The sequence below is a fragment of the Setaria viridis genome, chromosome 4 (assembly GCF_005286985.2).
Source record: "Setaria viridis chromosome 4, Setaria_viridis_v4.0, whole genome shotgun sequence".
NCBI classification, from domain to species: Eukaryota; Viridiplantae; Streptophyta; class Magnoliopsida; order Poales; family Poaceae; genus Setaria; species Setaria viridis.
The window spans coordinates 24230015-24246891 of record NC_048266.2 but is presented as its reverse complement, the minus strand read 5'-3'; the positions used below and the strand labels follow the sequence as shown (position 1 = coordinate 24246891).

The window sequence follows — 16877 nt, the reverse complement described above, 5'->3', positions numbered from 1 at the left end:
GGGCAGTGTGAAGTAGGGAGATCCACAGAGGGGTCCGAGCGGCGACATGGGGTGCGAGAGTAGAGGAGTAGAGCGGTGGCAAGCTCGGTGCGGGGAGCTATGCAGGCGGCGCATTGACCCCTTTTATAGGGCCGGGAGGTGTGGAGGGCGAGGGCGGAGCCAAAGGGCAGCGCTGGCGTGGCCAGAGGTGAGAGGGGAGCGACTGCCGCACAAGGGATTGGGCGGCGGCGGGCGGAGCTCACGGGTGCTATCTTGTGGCCATTGGCCCGAGGTGATTCGTAGCGTGCTAAAGCGAGGTTGCCGGGGAAGCTGGTTGGTGAGGCTGGGCGCCATTGCGTCGCGTCAGGGCTCGGGTTGGCGGAGCCGACACTGGCCACTGGAGGCGCGAGGCATGGTGCACCGAGGAGCGGGTGGACATGTGCAGTGTCGCAAGAGATAGGGCGAGGGGGATCGTGCGTAGGAGGGAGAGATAGGGTCGGCGGTTGATTAGGCAGCCAAGTCGCATCGTTGGGTCACTTCTTCACCAGTGATAGGCGAGCGGCGGGCTGCCGGTGAGTCGTGGCCACACGACGGGTGGCATGCGGGGCGTCGTGACGAAGCACGCCCTGGCGCGCACGTTCCAAGCGGGCAGGGTGAAAGGGCCGGGTTTGGGAGCATTTTGTTTGAAATTTCTGAACTAAACATGAATTTTTGCCTTTCTAACACTTGTAGCCCTATTATCCAGCTTCAACTTTCACAAAAGGTCTTTGTTCAAATTCGAAACCAATTTAAAGTTATGTGTCCCCAAGGTTTGGCAGAATGCGAAAATTTTAGACTTAATTTTGCAGTTTGAGCAGATTTTCAGGGTTTTGGCTTACTTTGGCCTGCGATTTGAAGTGCTTAGGTCGAGTTTTGAGCATAGGTCATATAAGAGAAATTGTAGGGGATTAGTAACACTAAAAGTTTTATAAAGGGTTTTTCTCAGGTTCTGTTCAAATTTTGGAAGAAATTTAGTTGCCAATGTGCACAATTTGGGTTGCTTTCAGACTTGCACAGATTTCTAGTTTGGGCTAGGTTTGACCATTTTGGCCATATTTGACCTCATTTTTGAAAAGCTTTTGTGCAGAATTTGGCCTAACTCTAATAATAAAAGTTGTCAAGAACTTGTAGCACTAAAACTTTTATACAAGATTTGACTTGAGCTTACATTAGAAATTTTGAGAAAAAGGGCAGCAAAGTTGAGGAATTTTACTATTTTCAGCACTTGAGTTTTTTTTTGAAGTGAGTTTCAAAAACTACTGATTTTGATTCTAGTTTTTGAACCTCTTCCACTCCAAACTAGCAAAAGTGCTAATAAGGAAAATTGTTATAAATGTAAAACTCTACAACTTTTAGTTTGGCAAAAATTTAAGTTTCTAGAAAAAATTTCAAGTTTTGATTTAACCCCATACTTGAGCTTTTAAGGGCAAAAAAGACCTTTCACTTGCTAGATTAGTGTCTAAGCCTCCTATTCCGACCTAACCAAGTTTAGTTTCAGTAGAGTTGTTACAGGGTGCCTATTTCCTGTAGCTTCCCCTCGTGGTGTGAAGTTGGAACCCCAATTGAGTCAATTGAGTCAATAAAATCAACACAAAACTCGATCACCTCCTTTGTTCCATATCCCTTGGCGATGCTTCCTTCTGGACGGGAACGATTAAGAACATAGTTTTTTTAGGACTGACATGAACCTCTCAAAAGGCCACATATTGTGCAGGTATACTGGTTCGAGAATACCAATCTCTTTTACTAGGTGAACTAGGAGGTGCATCATAATATTGAAGAAGGATGGTGGAAATACTAACTCAAAGCTGACAAGACATTGCACCACATCGTTCTGTAGCTTTGCTAACTTGGATGGATCCATTGCCTTCTGCGAAATCACATTAACAAACGCGTATAGCTTTACGAGCGGTAATCGGACATTCTTCTCTGGTAGACAATCCTTAGTGCAACCGGAAGCAACTGGGTCATCAACTTGTGGCGGTCATGGGCTTTGAGATTTGTGAAGTTCTTTTTTTTATATTTATTATTCTCTTTATATTCGAGGAGTATCCAGATGGGACCTTCATATTATTTAAGCATTCAAACATGCTATCCTTCTCTTCCTTGCTAAGAGTGTAAACGGCAGGACGTATGTCTGTTATCTCTCCTTTCTGGATGTAGGTCATCTCATTGCCCCATGGCTTTCAGGTCCTGTCATCCTTCCAATGTATCTTTTGAGGTCCCATAAACACCCATGAAGCCTAGCACGTTCACGCAAAGATTCTTCATCAGGTGCATCACGTCTATTGCGTTGTGGACCTCTAGAATTTCCTAATAAGGTAGCTCCCAAAATATTGACTTCTTCTTCCACATGGGTGCAGGCCCGTTATCGTCGTTCGGAACAGGTTGGCTACCAAGACCCTTAAACCAAATGGATTGAATCTATCAGTACTTAAACCAAACCTTATATTCCTTGCATCACTTTCAAAGTCCGGGAATGCTCTATCAATTGATCTCCATTGGGCCCCATCAACGGGGTGTCTCAGCATCTCATCTTGCTTACGTTCTCCTTTGTGCCATCGCATCAACTTAGTATTCACCTTGTTCCTGAACAAGCGCTTCAAGCGTGGTATTATAGGGAAATACCATGTCACCTTCGCAGGAACTCACTTCTTGGGAGGCTGCCCCTCGACATCACTAGGATCATCTCGCCTGATCTTATACCGCAGCGCTTCGCACGCGGGAGAAGCATCCAGTTTCTCGTATTCAGCACCACGATAGAGGATACAGTCATTAGGGCATGCGTATATCTTCTGAATCTCCAATCCCAGAGGGCAAACAATCTGTTTAGCTTCATATGTTGTGGACGACAATTCATTATTCTCGGGAAGAATCTTCTCGACAATTTTCAACGTCCCCTAAAATGCCTTATCGGACACACCATTTTTAGCCTTCCATTGCATAAATTCTAGTGTGGTACCTAGTTTTTTATGGCCCTGCTGGCAATCTGGGTACAACAATTTTTGGTGATTATTGGGGATCGCCCAAAATAACGTTCAACCTCAAGGTCGTGTGATTCGCAGCCTGTTTCACTTTCGGGTCAAAACCTCTTACCTCGAGCAGATCCTAAAGCGTGCGAGCTTCGGGTGAAACCTATGGAAGGATCTTCTGTCGTTTTGTAACCCCTGTCTCATTCGCTAACAAAAATGATTTCGCCATTCCAAATGAGTCATGTCTGTGCAGGATGACCAGATGGGAGCACCTGAGGATAAGCTACCAATGGGTGAAACCAAGCAGAGGTGAAGAAGCACCCGAGGCTAGGGGTGAGCTCTCTGTGTTGAAGCCATGAGAACCTGGAAGGACCCCAAAGGCGGCCGTATCCTTCGAAGCATCCGAAGCCACATCAAAATTTGAATACGAATCCAGCTCGTCCAACGACGTGAACAATATGGTAGCGTGATTTGCGGAACCATGTGAGAGCGCAAATCACGGGGCTGTCAGGTAGTGAAGAAAACGTGATATTTTTTGTGACCAATTTGTAAGGCATATTCCAGGAATGTAGTGGTTAAGAATGGGTAAATGGGTCATGTAAAAAGTTGTCTCAGGCATTATAAAAGGATAGCCTTGCCCCCTTGTAAATGGCATGTAAAACTATTGATAGGTTAGCCACCTGAAATTTATTGTTTGGACCGAGGTCAAGAGGATTGTACATTTATATTTACGCTGTATAGTGTTGTGCTCTGGACAAAGTTCTGACCAACATTTGGCGCCCACCGTGTTGCAAGCCACCAAGGAGCCCACAATGGCACCACAAAGAAAGAAGAAGGCTGTTTCAGAGCCCGAAGTCATAGAGGAGCGACAGCTTGTTTTGTCCGAACCAACACAACAAATTGGGATGGATAAGGAAGGGGGTTACAGGAGAATACAGAAGGTCCTACGTGCAAAGGCACTGAAAGCAAACGCTGCACAACACGCCTCCAACGAAGATCAACCACAAGTACAAACAGAAGATGAACACCAAAGTGACTCAGAGGATGAACTAGCTTCGGTCCTGAGGCAACTGAAGCAAGTGAAAAGGCAGAAAGAGAATTTCGCACAACAACTACAAGCTCATAGAGAAGTAGCAGATAAACTTGCCATGTTGAACGAAGTCAAAAAGCAATTGGAACAGCTGCAAAGAGAACTAAAAGAGCTAGAATACCTACAAGGCACACTGCAACAACCAATACCACAGCTTGCACAAACCTGCAACACCAACGCCACTCGCGTGATATTCACAAACCATAACTTCGGCTCGCAGGACACGCCACCAACTTCGAGCTTCTATGCAACAATAGACAAGACCTCACCATTGTCCGTCGCACTACAGGCAACTACATGGCCACCCACTTATAAGGCAGTAGCGTTGCCCAAATTCAACGGTCAGTTTGACCCTCGCCAGTTTCTCATGAGCTATGAAGCTGCAGTTGCCTCGGCTGGGGGGGACGACATCGTGCTAGCGAAGTCATTCATTATTGCATGTGAAGGAGCCGCATTGAACTGGTATTCCTTGCTTCCACCATAGTCAGTGCATAGCTAGGCTGATTTGAAAGCAAAGCTAGCCCAAAACTTTCAAGGTTTCCACCAAGCCATGACTGATGTGGGAGACCTTTACAGCTGCAAAGCAGAAAGACAAGGAACCTCTGGCAAGTTACGTCAAAAGATTTGTTCATCTCAAAGCACAGATGCCGACAAGGAACCTCTGGCAAGTTACGTCAAAAGATTTGTTCAGCTCAAAGCACAGACGCCGCATGTCGCGGACAGTGTTGCTATTTCAGCCTGCATTTTGGAGCTCAACCTCGGGCTAACTACCTCGAAACTATCAAGAAAGCCACCGAAAACAATGGAAGTCCTATTCGCGGAGCTAGAGAAATATTGCAGGTCAGATGAGGACCATAGACGAAGGGTTGCACAAAGAAACAAGAGAGATAAATGGACAAAGGGAGAAACTGGCATCCAGTGCCCACACCCAAATCTCTCGGCCAGTACCTGAGTCGAACTTTAATTCCATGTCCAACGGGACATTATTAGTGTCCAGCTCCCTCACGAGCCACGACCAGCATCCGCCATGCCCCTACGTACTACAAGGATCCTATGCGGTTGTCACTCACGAGTGAATTTGGACCTTACATGTCAGTGATACAGCCGAGTCCCGTCCACCCCCTGCACCTTGTTGCCCCGCGTGTCCTCCAAGAGTGACTCGCCTACTATTGACATACGCTCATCCACGTGCCTGGCAACTCTTTGCCGAGACACCTTGCAACAACCTTCGCATCCCTCTCAACGACAACGTCCAGCTTAATTCTAGCTGCCATCGTCGCTTACGTCGATCCACCGCGGTTACATCTTGATCACAACCATACTCTATCTTTGCGCCGTATCCGCATCGTACCAACCGCACATTGCACAACTGTATAAGATACATAATCCTCGCGACTCCAGGTGATCTTCTGCATAATTTCTAGATATAATCTAACCCTAGCTCTTCATACCAATTATTAGAAAAATAGCTCTTGCGGCTACACGCTGCCTGCTAATTTGCATTAGCCACTAGTAGAGAATTGGTCTTTAGTCCTGGTTGGTAGGGTGCAAATCTCCTAACAAGTCACAAGTCACGTGATTTTTCACGCGAAATATGCGCGTGCGCGTTGCGTGGGATTCGAACCCACAACCTTAAGCCTCGCGCGTAGCTTCCTTGCCATCCCACCTACACACCACATCTGACCATATAGGGATACTATCCTTTTGTATTAACTCGTGGGGACCCTTTTATCCCGGTTGGAAACACCAACCGGGATAAAAGACCCCCTTTTATCCCGGTTGGTATTACAAACCGGGATAAAAGGGTTCGAGGGATTTAGTCCTCTTTTAGTGACCTCGTTAGGGACCCTTTTATCCCGATTTGAAACACCAATCGGGATAAAAGACCCCCCTTTTATCCCGGTTTGTAATACCAACCGGGATAAAAGGGGTCATTTATCCCGGTTGGTGTTTCAAACCGGGATAAAAGGCCTCTCAGGGTCTTTTTTTTCCCACTAGCCTTTACAACCGGGATAAAAGGTCCCGGTTGGTGAGTCCCCCACCAGTGACCAAGCTTTAGTCCCGGTTGGTGAACATTTTGTCCCGAGCCAACTTTAAACCGAGATAAAAGAGGACGCATCGAAAGCCAATTCTCTACTAGTGAGCGGAAGTGACAATTGGATCTACCAAGATGAAGATGTAAGATCGCATATTTGTTAACGAGGTTTGACTGAAACCTACGTTCCTGAAGTATGATTATAGGCGCTCTTCCCTAACCACAACACCTACCGCTTTAGTATCCTGACATCAGGCCACTATGTCAGGCCACTTGTCTTTTACGAGCATGTCGTATATCGTTATGGCCTCTCATATTTATGAATAGACCTGCTTACAACTCAAATACTATTGTAATCGAACGATACAGATATTCACGCAACATATAAGAACGGTTTTTTTCGTGTGTTTGTCCAGCATACAGAGGATTGGGATAGTACTTATTTGGAGTAGCCAGGACCAGGAGGGGGCACGCAGAAGAAGCAGGCGCAAATTAACGGAAGCGGTTTCTCAGGAGCCGAGGCGCGAAGAGAAACAGAGCGAGCGGGAGATGAGGAGTCCGGTGTCGGAACGCAGCCTCATCATCGAGAGCTCCGACGACGAGGACACCCACTCCGGAGCCGCCGTGGCCACCAGCGGGCGAAGACGCGTCGTCCATGACGAGGAGGAGAAGGGCGCTGGTTCGGACTCCGACTCCTCGTCGTCGTCCTCGTCATGCGCCACCCCACGCCGCGGCCCCTGCTCCTCCTCCCCCTACGCCCAGCAATGGCCGCAGAGTTACAGGTCACGCCGATTCTTCTCTCCTCTCCTTCCAATGATTTTTAGAGAATCTGCAGTTACCCATCTACTGATCTACTATGCTGGTACCGTACTACTTATCATCTCATCCGTGCTTAATTGCAAGTTCCGACCGGCAGTGTAGTGCTGCTGCATCTTCTTCTGCACACGCAGGTTCAGTTCAGATCGAGTAGCTGCACTCGTACCATATAGTTATCAGATTGCTGCAAATCCATACATGGTGGCACTAGTCGACCGTACAAACATGTGTCCCGTGATAGAGTAGTACTACTGATGATTCACATCCGTGCAAGAGCAAGAGACTTATGAGTGCAACCTCTCCACATGGCTGCGGCGACTGGATGCCGCGATCCGGTGTGTGTCGCTTTGATTGCGATGTGCTTCAATTCATTGCTGGGTGGACTACTGGACCGGCATTGTCTGTCAAGTAGGCACACGCCTATCATCCTTGCTCCGCAATCAACTTGCATTGCGTCTTCATATCCTAGATTTACATCTCTGTCTGGATGAACAGCTCATGTGTGCCAACCATACTGTTAATTAGCTAGAGGTGCACAAGTTTGATTCATCTTTCCCGATTCACAGTATCACTGTTTAATATCGAACCATCCTTCCTCATGAGTCATGAAATTCCTTCTACTTAACTTTTCTTGCTTGGGTCTAACAGTCTCCAAAGAGAGGTGTGTCACTACTCACTATTTTAAAAGCAGAAGTAATATCTTTGCTGTCTAGATCGATAGGTAAACAATAATGTAGACAACCAGATAATCTGTGGCTGGTAAACAACTAGCTTGGGTCCATGGACCGATGACAGCTATCACAGTCGTAATGTCCTCTTATCTTGTCCTTCTGTCCTGTGTCCTCTTTCTGAAATATAGTTCTGAAAAGATTTCCTGTTCAATTAATTAACATGGAGTTGCCCGGACATTTGCTTTAAAAATGATACCGCCTTAATGAATCTGTTGAGCTTAATGTTTTTTTTCTAGAAAATTATCTGTTCAGCATAATGTAATAACTTGTTCTATCACTTTTTATTAGGTATGGTATTTGATTATTCTATTTGCTTTCTTTCATGTGGGGCTTTTATAAAAGACCACAGCAAATGATCTGAATAGTTTGTATTATTTCATTAATCTGTTTAAATAACTTCAATAACATTTCTTCTTTCTCGCTCTCCTTTGACAGGCAATCAATTGACATTCTTAGTAACGTGCAGTCACCCAATCTGAGTTTCTTGGGGACTCCATCTCTGAGCAGATTGTCCAACTCTTTCCTCGCCGTAACCGATTCTTTTCGAAGCAAAACCCCTGAAATAATCTCTAACTTTGTCAAGCCACTTCTGAGCCCCACGACAAGTGATGAGCAGCAGCAACACGAAGATACCCGAAAGAGTTCCCAGTACATTACGCCCTCAAGAAAACCATCTTTGCAACAAATCCCTGAGGATCAGAAGCCATTGGTAGCTGGTCATGAGGTGTCTCCTTATCGAAACTGCTCTTACACCCAGGGAGTGATGAATGGTAAGGACCTACAACTGCTCTACTATTTTTGAGATCCTCAACGTGATAAGGAGTGCGAGAGTGAATGTTTGGCTCAAATGATTGATACAAGTAAATTGATCGAGAGATCTAACTATAGAATGCATGAATGTGTCAATGTCCTGAGGTAATTTTGATGGTTTGTGAACTTGGCATGACAAATAGGACCCTCAATCATTGATATTTCGGAATATTCTCGTGATATGCCATTGCTGAATACCAACTCTTCTGAACCTAGACGCATTCCCCACAGACTGAATGTCCAAGTTCAATGTACTGATCTGCGTCTAGACATTCATATTCTCTGTAGTATTGCGTTTTGATGACTTCTAATATGTAGTTTATACATAACCAGATTACAATGCCTTCTTGAAGGCTCTAGACTGACATCACACTATTCTAGTTTCATGTTTTCGTAGTTGCGTCACTTTATATGTCAGTGCCATTCATTTGAACTATTGAACTGAAGCATGATACTATGACCCATTTTTACGATCTCCTCCTTAAATAATAGATAGATGTCTCTCACCTTCTGCATCTGAGATGCACACAACCATTAGCATCAGCTCTATTTAGTTAAATGGTTACTATGTTTTTAGCACAAAGCTTCATGTGCATTCAATGGTCGATTTTGTTTTGTTTGCTAGCTCTATTCTCTCTTTGTTGATTCGCCGCACCACAGGTCCACTGGTTCGATTTTTCTTCTTCCTCCCCACATGGGTAGGGACATCACATGATTGATGAGTCAGCACAATAGTCTGGCTGTTGTCACACATAAATGGATGTGTACTGTACTTATCCTTGAGGACAAACTGTACAACATTGACAACAACAACAAAACCTTTTAGGGCTGAAACAAGAGCCACCAACAAAGAGAACAAAATTTTAAAAGGTTTTATTTTGTAGCAATAACAGTAAAATAAGATTGATAGCTTATGGAATGGTTTGGGCATAAGTCTAAGATTCAGTATATCATCATGGTTTTTAGCCTTTTAACCCAAGGAGTTGCCTTGAAGTTTTACTACATGTAATTTGTTACAGTTTTTTTAGATCAAAGGCTTTTGGCCCAGCTTTGTTGAAAGCAAAACATATCTGCTGGGGTTGCCATCTTACAAGCACAAATCACAGAGCAAGCTAACCGACATGATTAGAGATCAAAATTTTATGCTAACTGACATGAGCACAATAAGTTCCACTCCCCTTAAAGGCACTACCAACGCTATTTATTACATTGGGCGTAGTCTATACGTCATCACACTCTAAAACTCCCTCGAGACCAAAAGGCAAAAGAAAGTTGCAGTAACATGAGTACGTAACATGTAACCAAAAGCCAGTTAAAGTTGGATCAGTAATGCTATATGCAGCAGAAATTTATTTGGATGTATAGTTTGAAATTTCTGTGATAAAGTTTATCTAACCAGAATGGCTGTAATAAATTTTGCAACTTAGATAAGCCTTAGAATTCTTAGTGAGAAAATTCTCTTGTTTCTACACTGAGTATGTAACATGTCTTTTATGCAGGAATAAATGTTCTATGTGGTGTGGGAATCCTGTCAACACCTTATGCCATTAAACAAGGGGGCTGGATTGGACTTGTGATACTAGCTTTATTTGCTCTGCTTGCATGGTACACTGGCGTCCTACTGCGTCATTGCCTGGATAGCAAAGAGGGCCTTGAAACATACCCCGATATTGGCCATGCCGCCTTTGGCAGGACTGGTCGCATAGTTATCTCGGTAAAATCTTCTTCAGAGTATCATAACACATTCTACTGTGCTTTGATTTTACGCACATTTTAGTATGATGTGCAATGGAGGAATGATTTTGTGCTGACTTATTTTGTTCCTTGTTTCTGGCTTCACTGTTGCAGATAATCCTGTATGTGGAATTGTATGTAAGTTTTCTATTACTAACGAAATATATTTTAATAAGAATTAGACAATCAAAGTTGTACAGTAAATTAACATGCTTCAACCATAACTTGCATATCCTATATGAAAACATTTTATTTCTTGCTTTCGAAAGATGTAATGGTATCAATTAGTATTGCTCCTAATCTGTTCTGCAGGCCTGTTGCATCGAGTATTTGATATTGGAGAGCGACAATTTGTCAAAATTGTTCCCCACTGCTCACCTGACCCTTGGGAGCTTGACACTGAACTCTCACGTACTTTTTGCAATCTTGACTACCATCATAGTAATGCCAACCACCTGGCTACGTGACCTGAGCTGTCTGAGCTATATTTCAGGTCTTCTTTTGCCTGCTTCTCATTCTGTTTGGCCGCAATAGATACTGTAACCTATGCATGTACTAGCCATTATATTGATGCTCGCAACATTGTTATGTCTGTAGCTGGAGGTGTCATTGCATCAATCCTTGTGGTCATCTGCCTGCTCTGGGTTGGGGTTGTTGATGACGTCGGTTTTGAGAACAAAGGGACTGTACTGAACCTCCCAGGAATTCCTATTGCACTTGGATTGTATGGTTACTGCTACTCAGGGCATGGGGTGTTCCCAAACATGTATTTGTCTTTGAAGAATCGCAATCAGTTCCCTTCGATTCTTTTTACTTGGTAATTATGAATTATCTTAACTGGGATGACCCATGTTAATCCAAATTCCACAATGTAAAAACTTGCAAAATGCAGCACTAAGATTTGTTTTACGTTTCTTGTCAGCATTGGGTTGTCTACTGTTTTGTACTCCGGTGCTGCAGTGATGGGATACAAAATGTTTGGAGAAGCCACAGAGTCTCAGTTCACGCTCAACTTACCAGACAATTCAGTGGTTTCAAAGGTTGCTGTTTGGACAACGGTAATCGTTTCCTGCCTAAACATTGAGCTTCATTACTTGTACAGTTAATGATGCTAATGGTCTATCTGTTAATTTCGAAGTATACCACAAGTTTCTGTTCTGTGCAACATACAGTTATATACCACGATAAAGAATTTTCAAACCGGTCTTAAATTTATTTCATCTAATTTGAAAAGTTTTTTTTTACTACCAGTCCTTCTATAATAATTAATTAATCACTTCCCCATGTTTATTGCAGGTGGCAAATCCAATAACCAAATATCCTTTGTCTGCAAACTATTTCCTTGAAAGAGGTTTAGTTAGTCTCAAAATGGAACAGAGGAAGTGTATTTTAATGAAAACAAATTTTGGTTCATTTTTTATGCTCTAAAATACAAGCTGATTCTTTTTGTAAGGATACCATACATGCTTTAATATGTTTTCATACTATTTCATTATGGTTTGCCTGCATGTCCTTAACGTATAATCACATATGCATTAACCATAATCCCACTGGCTATGAGTTTGGAAGAGTTGCTGCCAACAAATCAGCAGAAGTACTCGAACATAATCATGCTTAGATCAGCGTTGGTGGTGTCAACCCTCTTGATTGCTCTATCTGTGCCCTTCTTTGGTAAGTGCATAATATTTAAGTAGCAAGATCCAGCGTTGACACCATCCTCAACTTCTGTGTTTCACCTTTGTCAGGACTTGTGATGGCCTTGGTGGGTTCCTTATTCGCCATGCTTGTGGTAAGATTTTCATGTTCACCTGAGATGTCCTTAAATTCGTTACCGAAATGCTGAGGATAAATTATATGTATTTTTTCATTGTAGACCTATATTTTGCCTTGCGCGTGTTTTCTGGCAATCCTTAAGACAAAAGTGGGGTGGCATCAGGTATGCAGAAGTACTTCCAATGTTCTATTCTTTCACGATTATGTAACACAGAAACATTGAGTACACATCAGTGACATACACTGTATAATAAGCATGCATAAAGGTTGAGAAGAAGACAGGGTCGTTGGAATATCCGAATATGATTGCACTGAAATGGGTTCAGAGAATCATGCACCCTACTGATCGGATCACTTTGATTACAGATAGCAGCTTGCTCGTTCATCATCGTTGTCGGGGTTTGCTGCGCTTGTGTGGGGACATACTCATCCCTGTCCAGAATAATCCAGAACTACACATAATGCAGTTATTCCTGTGATCCAGCTGCCCAGCAATACTATATGTGCTGTATGAGCCAAACATATACAAGACGGAAATTGAGTTGATTTATAATAAATCCGTGGTATGTTGTACTTAGTGGGTCAACAGTATATAGTATGGCCGTATGGGTTTGAGGTTGTATCATACGTACGTAACAGTATTCTTTATGGTGCAGTAAAGAAACCCGCTGATTTGTTCTTGTAATCTTTATGATTTAATTCTATCAATATGTTTTCTTGTGGCTAGTGTCCTTTGTGGGGAGTGCATTCATAAGGATATGGTATGCATCTTGCATGTTCGGGTTCGGAGGGGGTGAATGTATGTACATTTGTTTTTGCATTACATTTTGAAAAAAAAATAGAGATAGAGAGAAGGCACATAGTCTAAATAAATTCTCCAGCATCCTAATTTCTTACTACTGTCAATTTGTCATTTATGATTAAAGATTTGTATTCTTTTAGACAAAATGGAATATTCATTGTGCCAAATATATATGGTAAACGACCGAGCCTCTGCAATTTTTTAGTACTTCCTAATTATCCGAGCCTCTCTATTGTTCTTAATTTTTATGGCTCTTCTAACTTATTAAGGAGCTCATTGGAATAAGAGGATAACCTTAGAAATTCTGGAAGATTATTCGAATCCTTTCAGAAAATTTTCTATAAGTCCATTTGGAACAAAGGCTTTAAACCGTATGGAATTCCTACGGGGTGCATAAATCAAGAATGGAGGAAAACTAATGTGAGACTAGTTGGGTGTCTCTAATGCTCTATTGGAAACTTTCCTGCATTTTGAATTTCTATATAGAATTAGAATTGCTAGGCATATGTTACGTTTTGAAAATAGGCCCTCAGCATCAGTACCCAAAACCCTCCAGATATTAGAACCATGGAAGAACCAAACAAAACACTCCAAACAAGAAAAAGACCGAACGGAGCTGGTAATCCTAACTCCTTGTTGATGATTCTGGCTAACTGTTCGGTGCTTGGTAAGCACTCGTTTTTGGTCGATTGAATTAGGCAACATATTGGCATAGAACCGTTATGCAGGACGACTCCTTGTCAACTTTCTTTCTTCTTTTCTTCCTCCCATCTCTTCTTCTTTCCTGTCTTCTTTCACTCTCATCTATTGCCCCAGCGACTACATCCTCTACTGCTATGGACTGCCCACCCAACCCTCGCCGCCAGCACTAGCCATGCCACCTGATGATGACATCAACACCAACGATACATCCACGCCGACATAAGTACCAATTTCTGATCCCATAACTTGTGCTCGTGCTCATCAACTCAACCATCAGGTGAGTACACTCTTGAGTTCATATCTGTTGGAAAATTAGGCAATTGTATGATTAAATTCCGAACTATATTTCTTATAGCAAGAATAAAACCTAGCATGCAAATCTCTAACATACTAGGCAACAGCAAGTACAACATCATGTTCTCATAAAACATGCTGAAGTAACAGATCAGATCACGGCGTACATACTTTGCGGGTGCAGCCGTGATGGGAAGCGGTGCCGACGGAACGACCACAGTGTTGCGGATGGAGCGCAGTAAACGACGCTAAAGACGACAAGCCGTCGCAACGCCGGACTTGGACGGAAGATGAGCCGTGGTGAAGACCTTGAGCAGTCACGCTGAACGCTTCCCAAAAACCTTATTCACCCTCTCCCGGTGTAGGATCACAAGAGCGAGAGGTTCCGGAGACCTGCTCTCCCGTTCGTCGGTGCACGCCGACTCTTGGGATGGAGTAGATTACGGTTGCGGCGCAACAGCGAGAAGAGGCAAAAACTTAACTAGTACAGACCACCTTAGGGATACCCTAACCTGGGGGCCTTCTCGTATAGTAGTCTATATTGCGTCTTTTCCATGAGGGAGGTGGTCCATATATATAGGGAGGAAAAACCCCAACACCCTCATCTATTAGCAATATGGGACTAATAGATGGTGTACCCCCTCTTTACGCTATAGGCCTTTGAGATTTATTCAGAATTATCATTTATATGAGCCAAGCCCATATATCTAAGAATCCCCCACTAGATCTCAAATACCCATTTAGGTGTTTTGCACATTTCTCACTACTGTTTGATATACCAGTATTTCAGCAAGGACTGTTAAGTTGAAGTCTCGCCTAGAGCTTCAAGCTACATTCATCCACAACTTGAACAATGGACTAAGCCTTGAATTGCAAGTTTTGTGCAGACAAGTTTCACTCAAAGTCAGAACTAGTACCTGGCTGCCAGTAGCGTACCCCGCGGGTGGAGCATATACGTCATACTCCCTGATCTCTTCATGAGCTTACTAGAGATCACCCAAATCTCATAAACTGCGACGTTTTACAGTCGAGCTCATATAGGTGTGTTCTTTCAAGAATGCTCTGTAAGACAGTATCTTCGCTTAACCAAGCCAACAGTAACACATTAAGGCATATTGCAATCCTTCCTTACAGCACACATGCCTTGCAGCATACCTGCCTCAGCATTTGAGAGTATTGCATCTTCACATAGAGAGGGTTTAAAAAATTACTCTCCTCAGTCAACCGATAGCTTGTTCTTCCCAAATCCTAATTCACAGGATCTCCGAGCACATAGGTTGAGTTACTACTACGACAACTCAAACGGATCTCATACCCATCTCCCTTGATGCACCTTCTATCACATTCCATGATAGCCCTTTTGTAAAGGGATCTGCCAGGTTTCTATCTGTTTGAATATAAGTCACACTTATTACTCCGGAGTTTCTCAATTTCTTGATAGACTTCAGTTGTCTCTTGATATGTCTTGATGACTTCGCATTATCCTTAGTACTGTTCACTTTGACTATCACTGTTTGATTGTCACAGTTGATAAGGATTGCCGGCACTGGTTTATCAACAACAGGCAAGTCCATCAAGAGTTCACGCAGCCACTCTGCCTCAACAGTGGCTGTTTCCAAAGCAGTAAGCTCTGCTTCCATGGTTGACTTCGTCAAAATGGTTTGTTTACAAGACCTCCATGATATCGCACCACCTCCAAGGGTAAACACATACCCACTCGTGGCATACAGTTCATCAGCATCTGATAACCAGTTCGAATCACTATATCCCTCAAGTGCAGCAGGGTGCCCAGAATAGTGAATCCCATAGCTCATTGTACCCACCAAGTAGCGCATAACCCTTTCAAGTGCATGCCAATGATCAATGCCCAGGTTTGACATGAACCTGCTCAATTTGCTCACAGCAAAGGATATATCGGGTCTCGTTGCGCTAGCTAAGTACATGAGTGAACCGATTATCTGAGAGTATCTCAGTTGGTCTTTTGCCGTTTTCTTGTTCTTTTTGAGTATCATGCTGGGATCATAAGGTGTTGGAGAAGACTTACTATCTATGTAACCAAAACGGTTCAAGACCTTCTCAACATAATGAGACTGTGAAAGAGTAATGTCATTCTCATCCTTAATCAGCTTGATGTTCAGAATAACATCAGCTTCTCCCAGATCTTTCATATCAAAATTCAGTGATAGAAAAGACTTGACCTCATTGATCACATCAATGTTTGTGCCAAAGATCAGTATGTCATCCACATACAAGCACAATATAACTCCTTCACCCCCACCATGGCGATAGTACACGCATCTATTAGCCTCATTAACGACAAAGCCCGCAGAAGTTAAAGTTCTGTCAAACTTATCATGCCATTGTTTAGGTGCTTGTTTCAGGCCATACAACGACTTCAACAACTTACACACCTTGCTTTATTGACCCTTCACTGCAAACCCCTCAGGCTGATCCATATAGATCTCCTCTTCCAACTCTCCATTTAGGAAAGCTGTCTTTACATCCATCTGGTGGATGATAAGACTATACGAGGCAGCCAGAGAGAGTAGTGCTCGAATAGAGGTCAGTCTAGCAACAGGTGAATATGTATCAAAGAAGTCTTCACCTTCCTTTTGTGTGTAACCTTTGGCCACAAGCCTAGCCTTGTACTTGTCAATAGTACCATCAGGCCTAAGCTTCTTCTTGAACACCCATTTACATCCCATTGGTTTGCAACCGTAGGATCGTTCAGTAAGCTTCCATGTTCCATTAGAAAGAATCGAATCCATCTCACTTTGGACAGCTTCTTTCCAATCGTCTGCATCTAGAAATGCATATGCCTCAGCAATGGACATGGGAGTATCATCCACAAGGTACACAGTGAAATCATCACCAAAGGATTTTGCAACTCTTTGTCTCTTGCTCCTTCTAGGAGCTTCACTGTCATCCTTCTCTAGGACGTCCTCATGCTCAAACTCATTTGGTTGTTCAGAAGACTCAACAGGTGCAGGAGTTATTTCAGCAGAAAGTCTAGAGTTGCTATTCATATATTTAAGAGGAAAGATATTCTCAAAAAATATTGCATCATGAGATTCCATAATAGTATCAACATGCATATCAT

General features: G+C 43.3%; 1 protein-coding gene across 1 annotated transcript; it reads left to right on the top strand.

Moving 5' to 3' along the window:
• The first annotated feature begins 6541 nt into the window (after positions 1 to 6541).
• Positions 6542 to 12664, top strand: LOC117854080 (amino acid transporter AVT1C). Its single transcript, XM_072293214.1, has 12 exons — positions 6542 to 6897; positions 8098 to 8432; positions 9972 to 10186; positions 10321 to 10344; positions 10519 to 10699; positions 10804 to 11023; positions 11129 to 11264; positions 11503 to 11526; positions 11739 to 11877; positions 11952 to 11995; positions 12080 to 12142; positions 12346 to 12664. The coding sequence occupies exons 1-12, from the start codon at positions 6665 to 6667 to the stop codon at positions 12439 to 12441; spliced, it is 1710 nt and encodes a 569-aa protein (XP_072149315.1). The 5' UTR covers positions 6542 to 6664; the 3' UTR covers positions 12442 to 12664.
• Positions 12665 to 16877: the final 4213 nt, after the last annotated feature.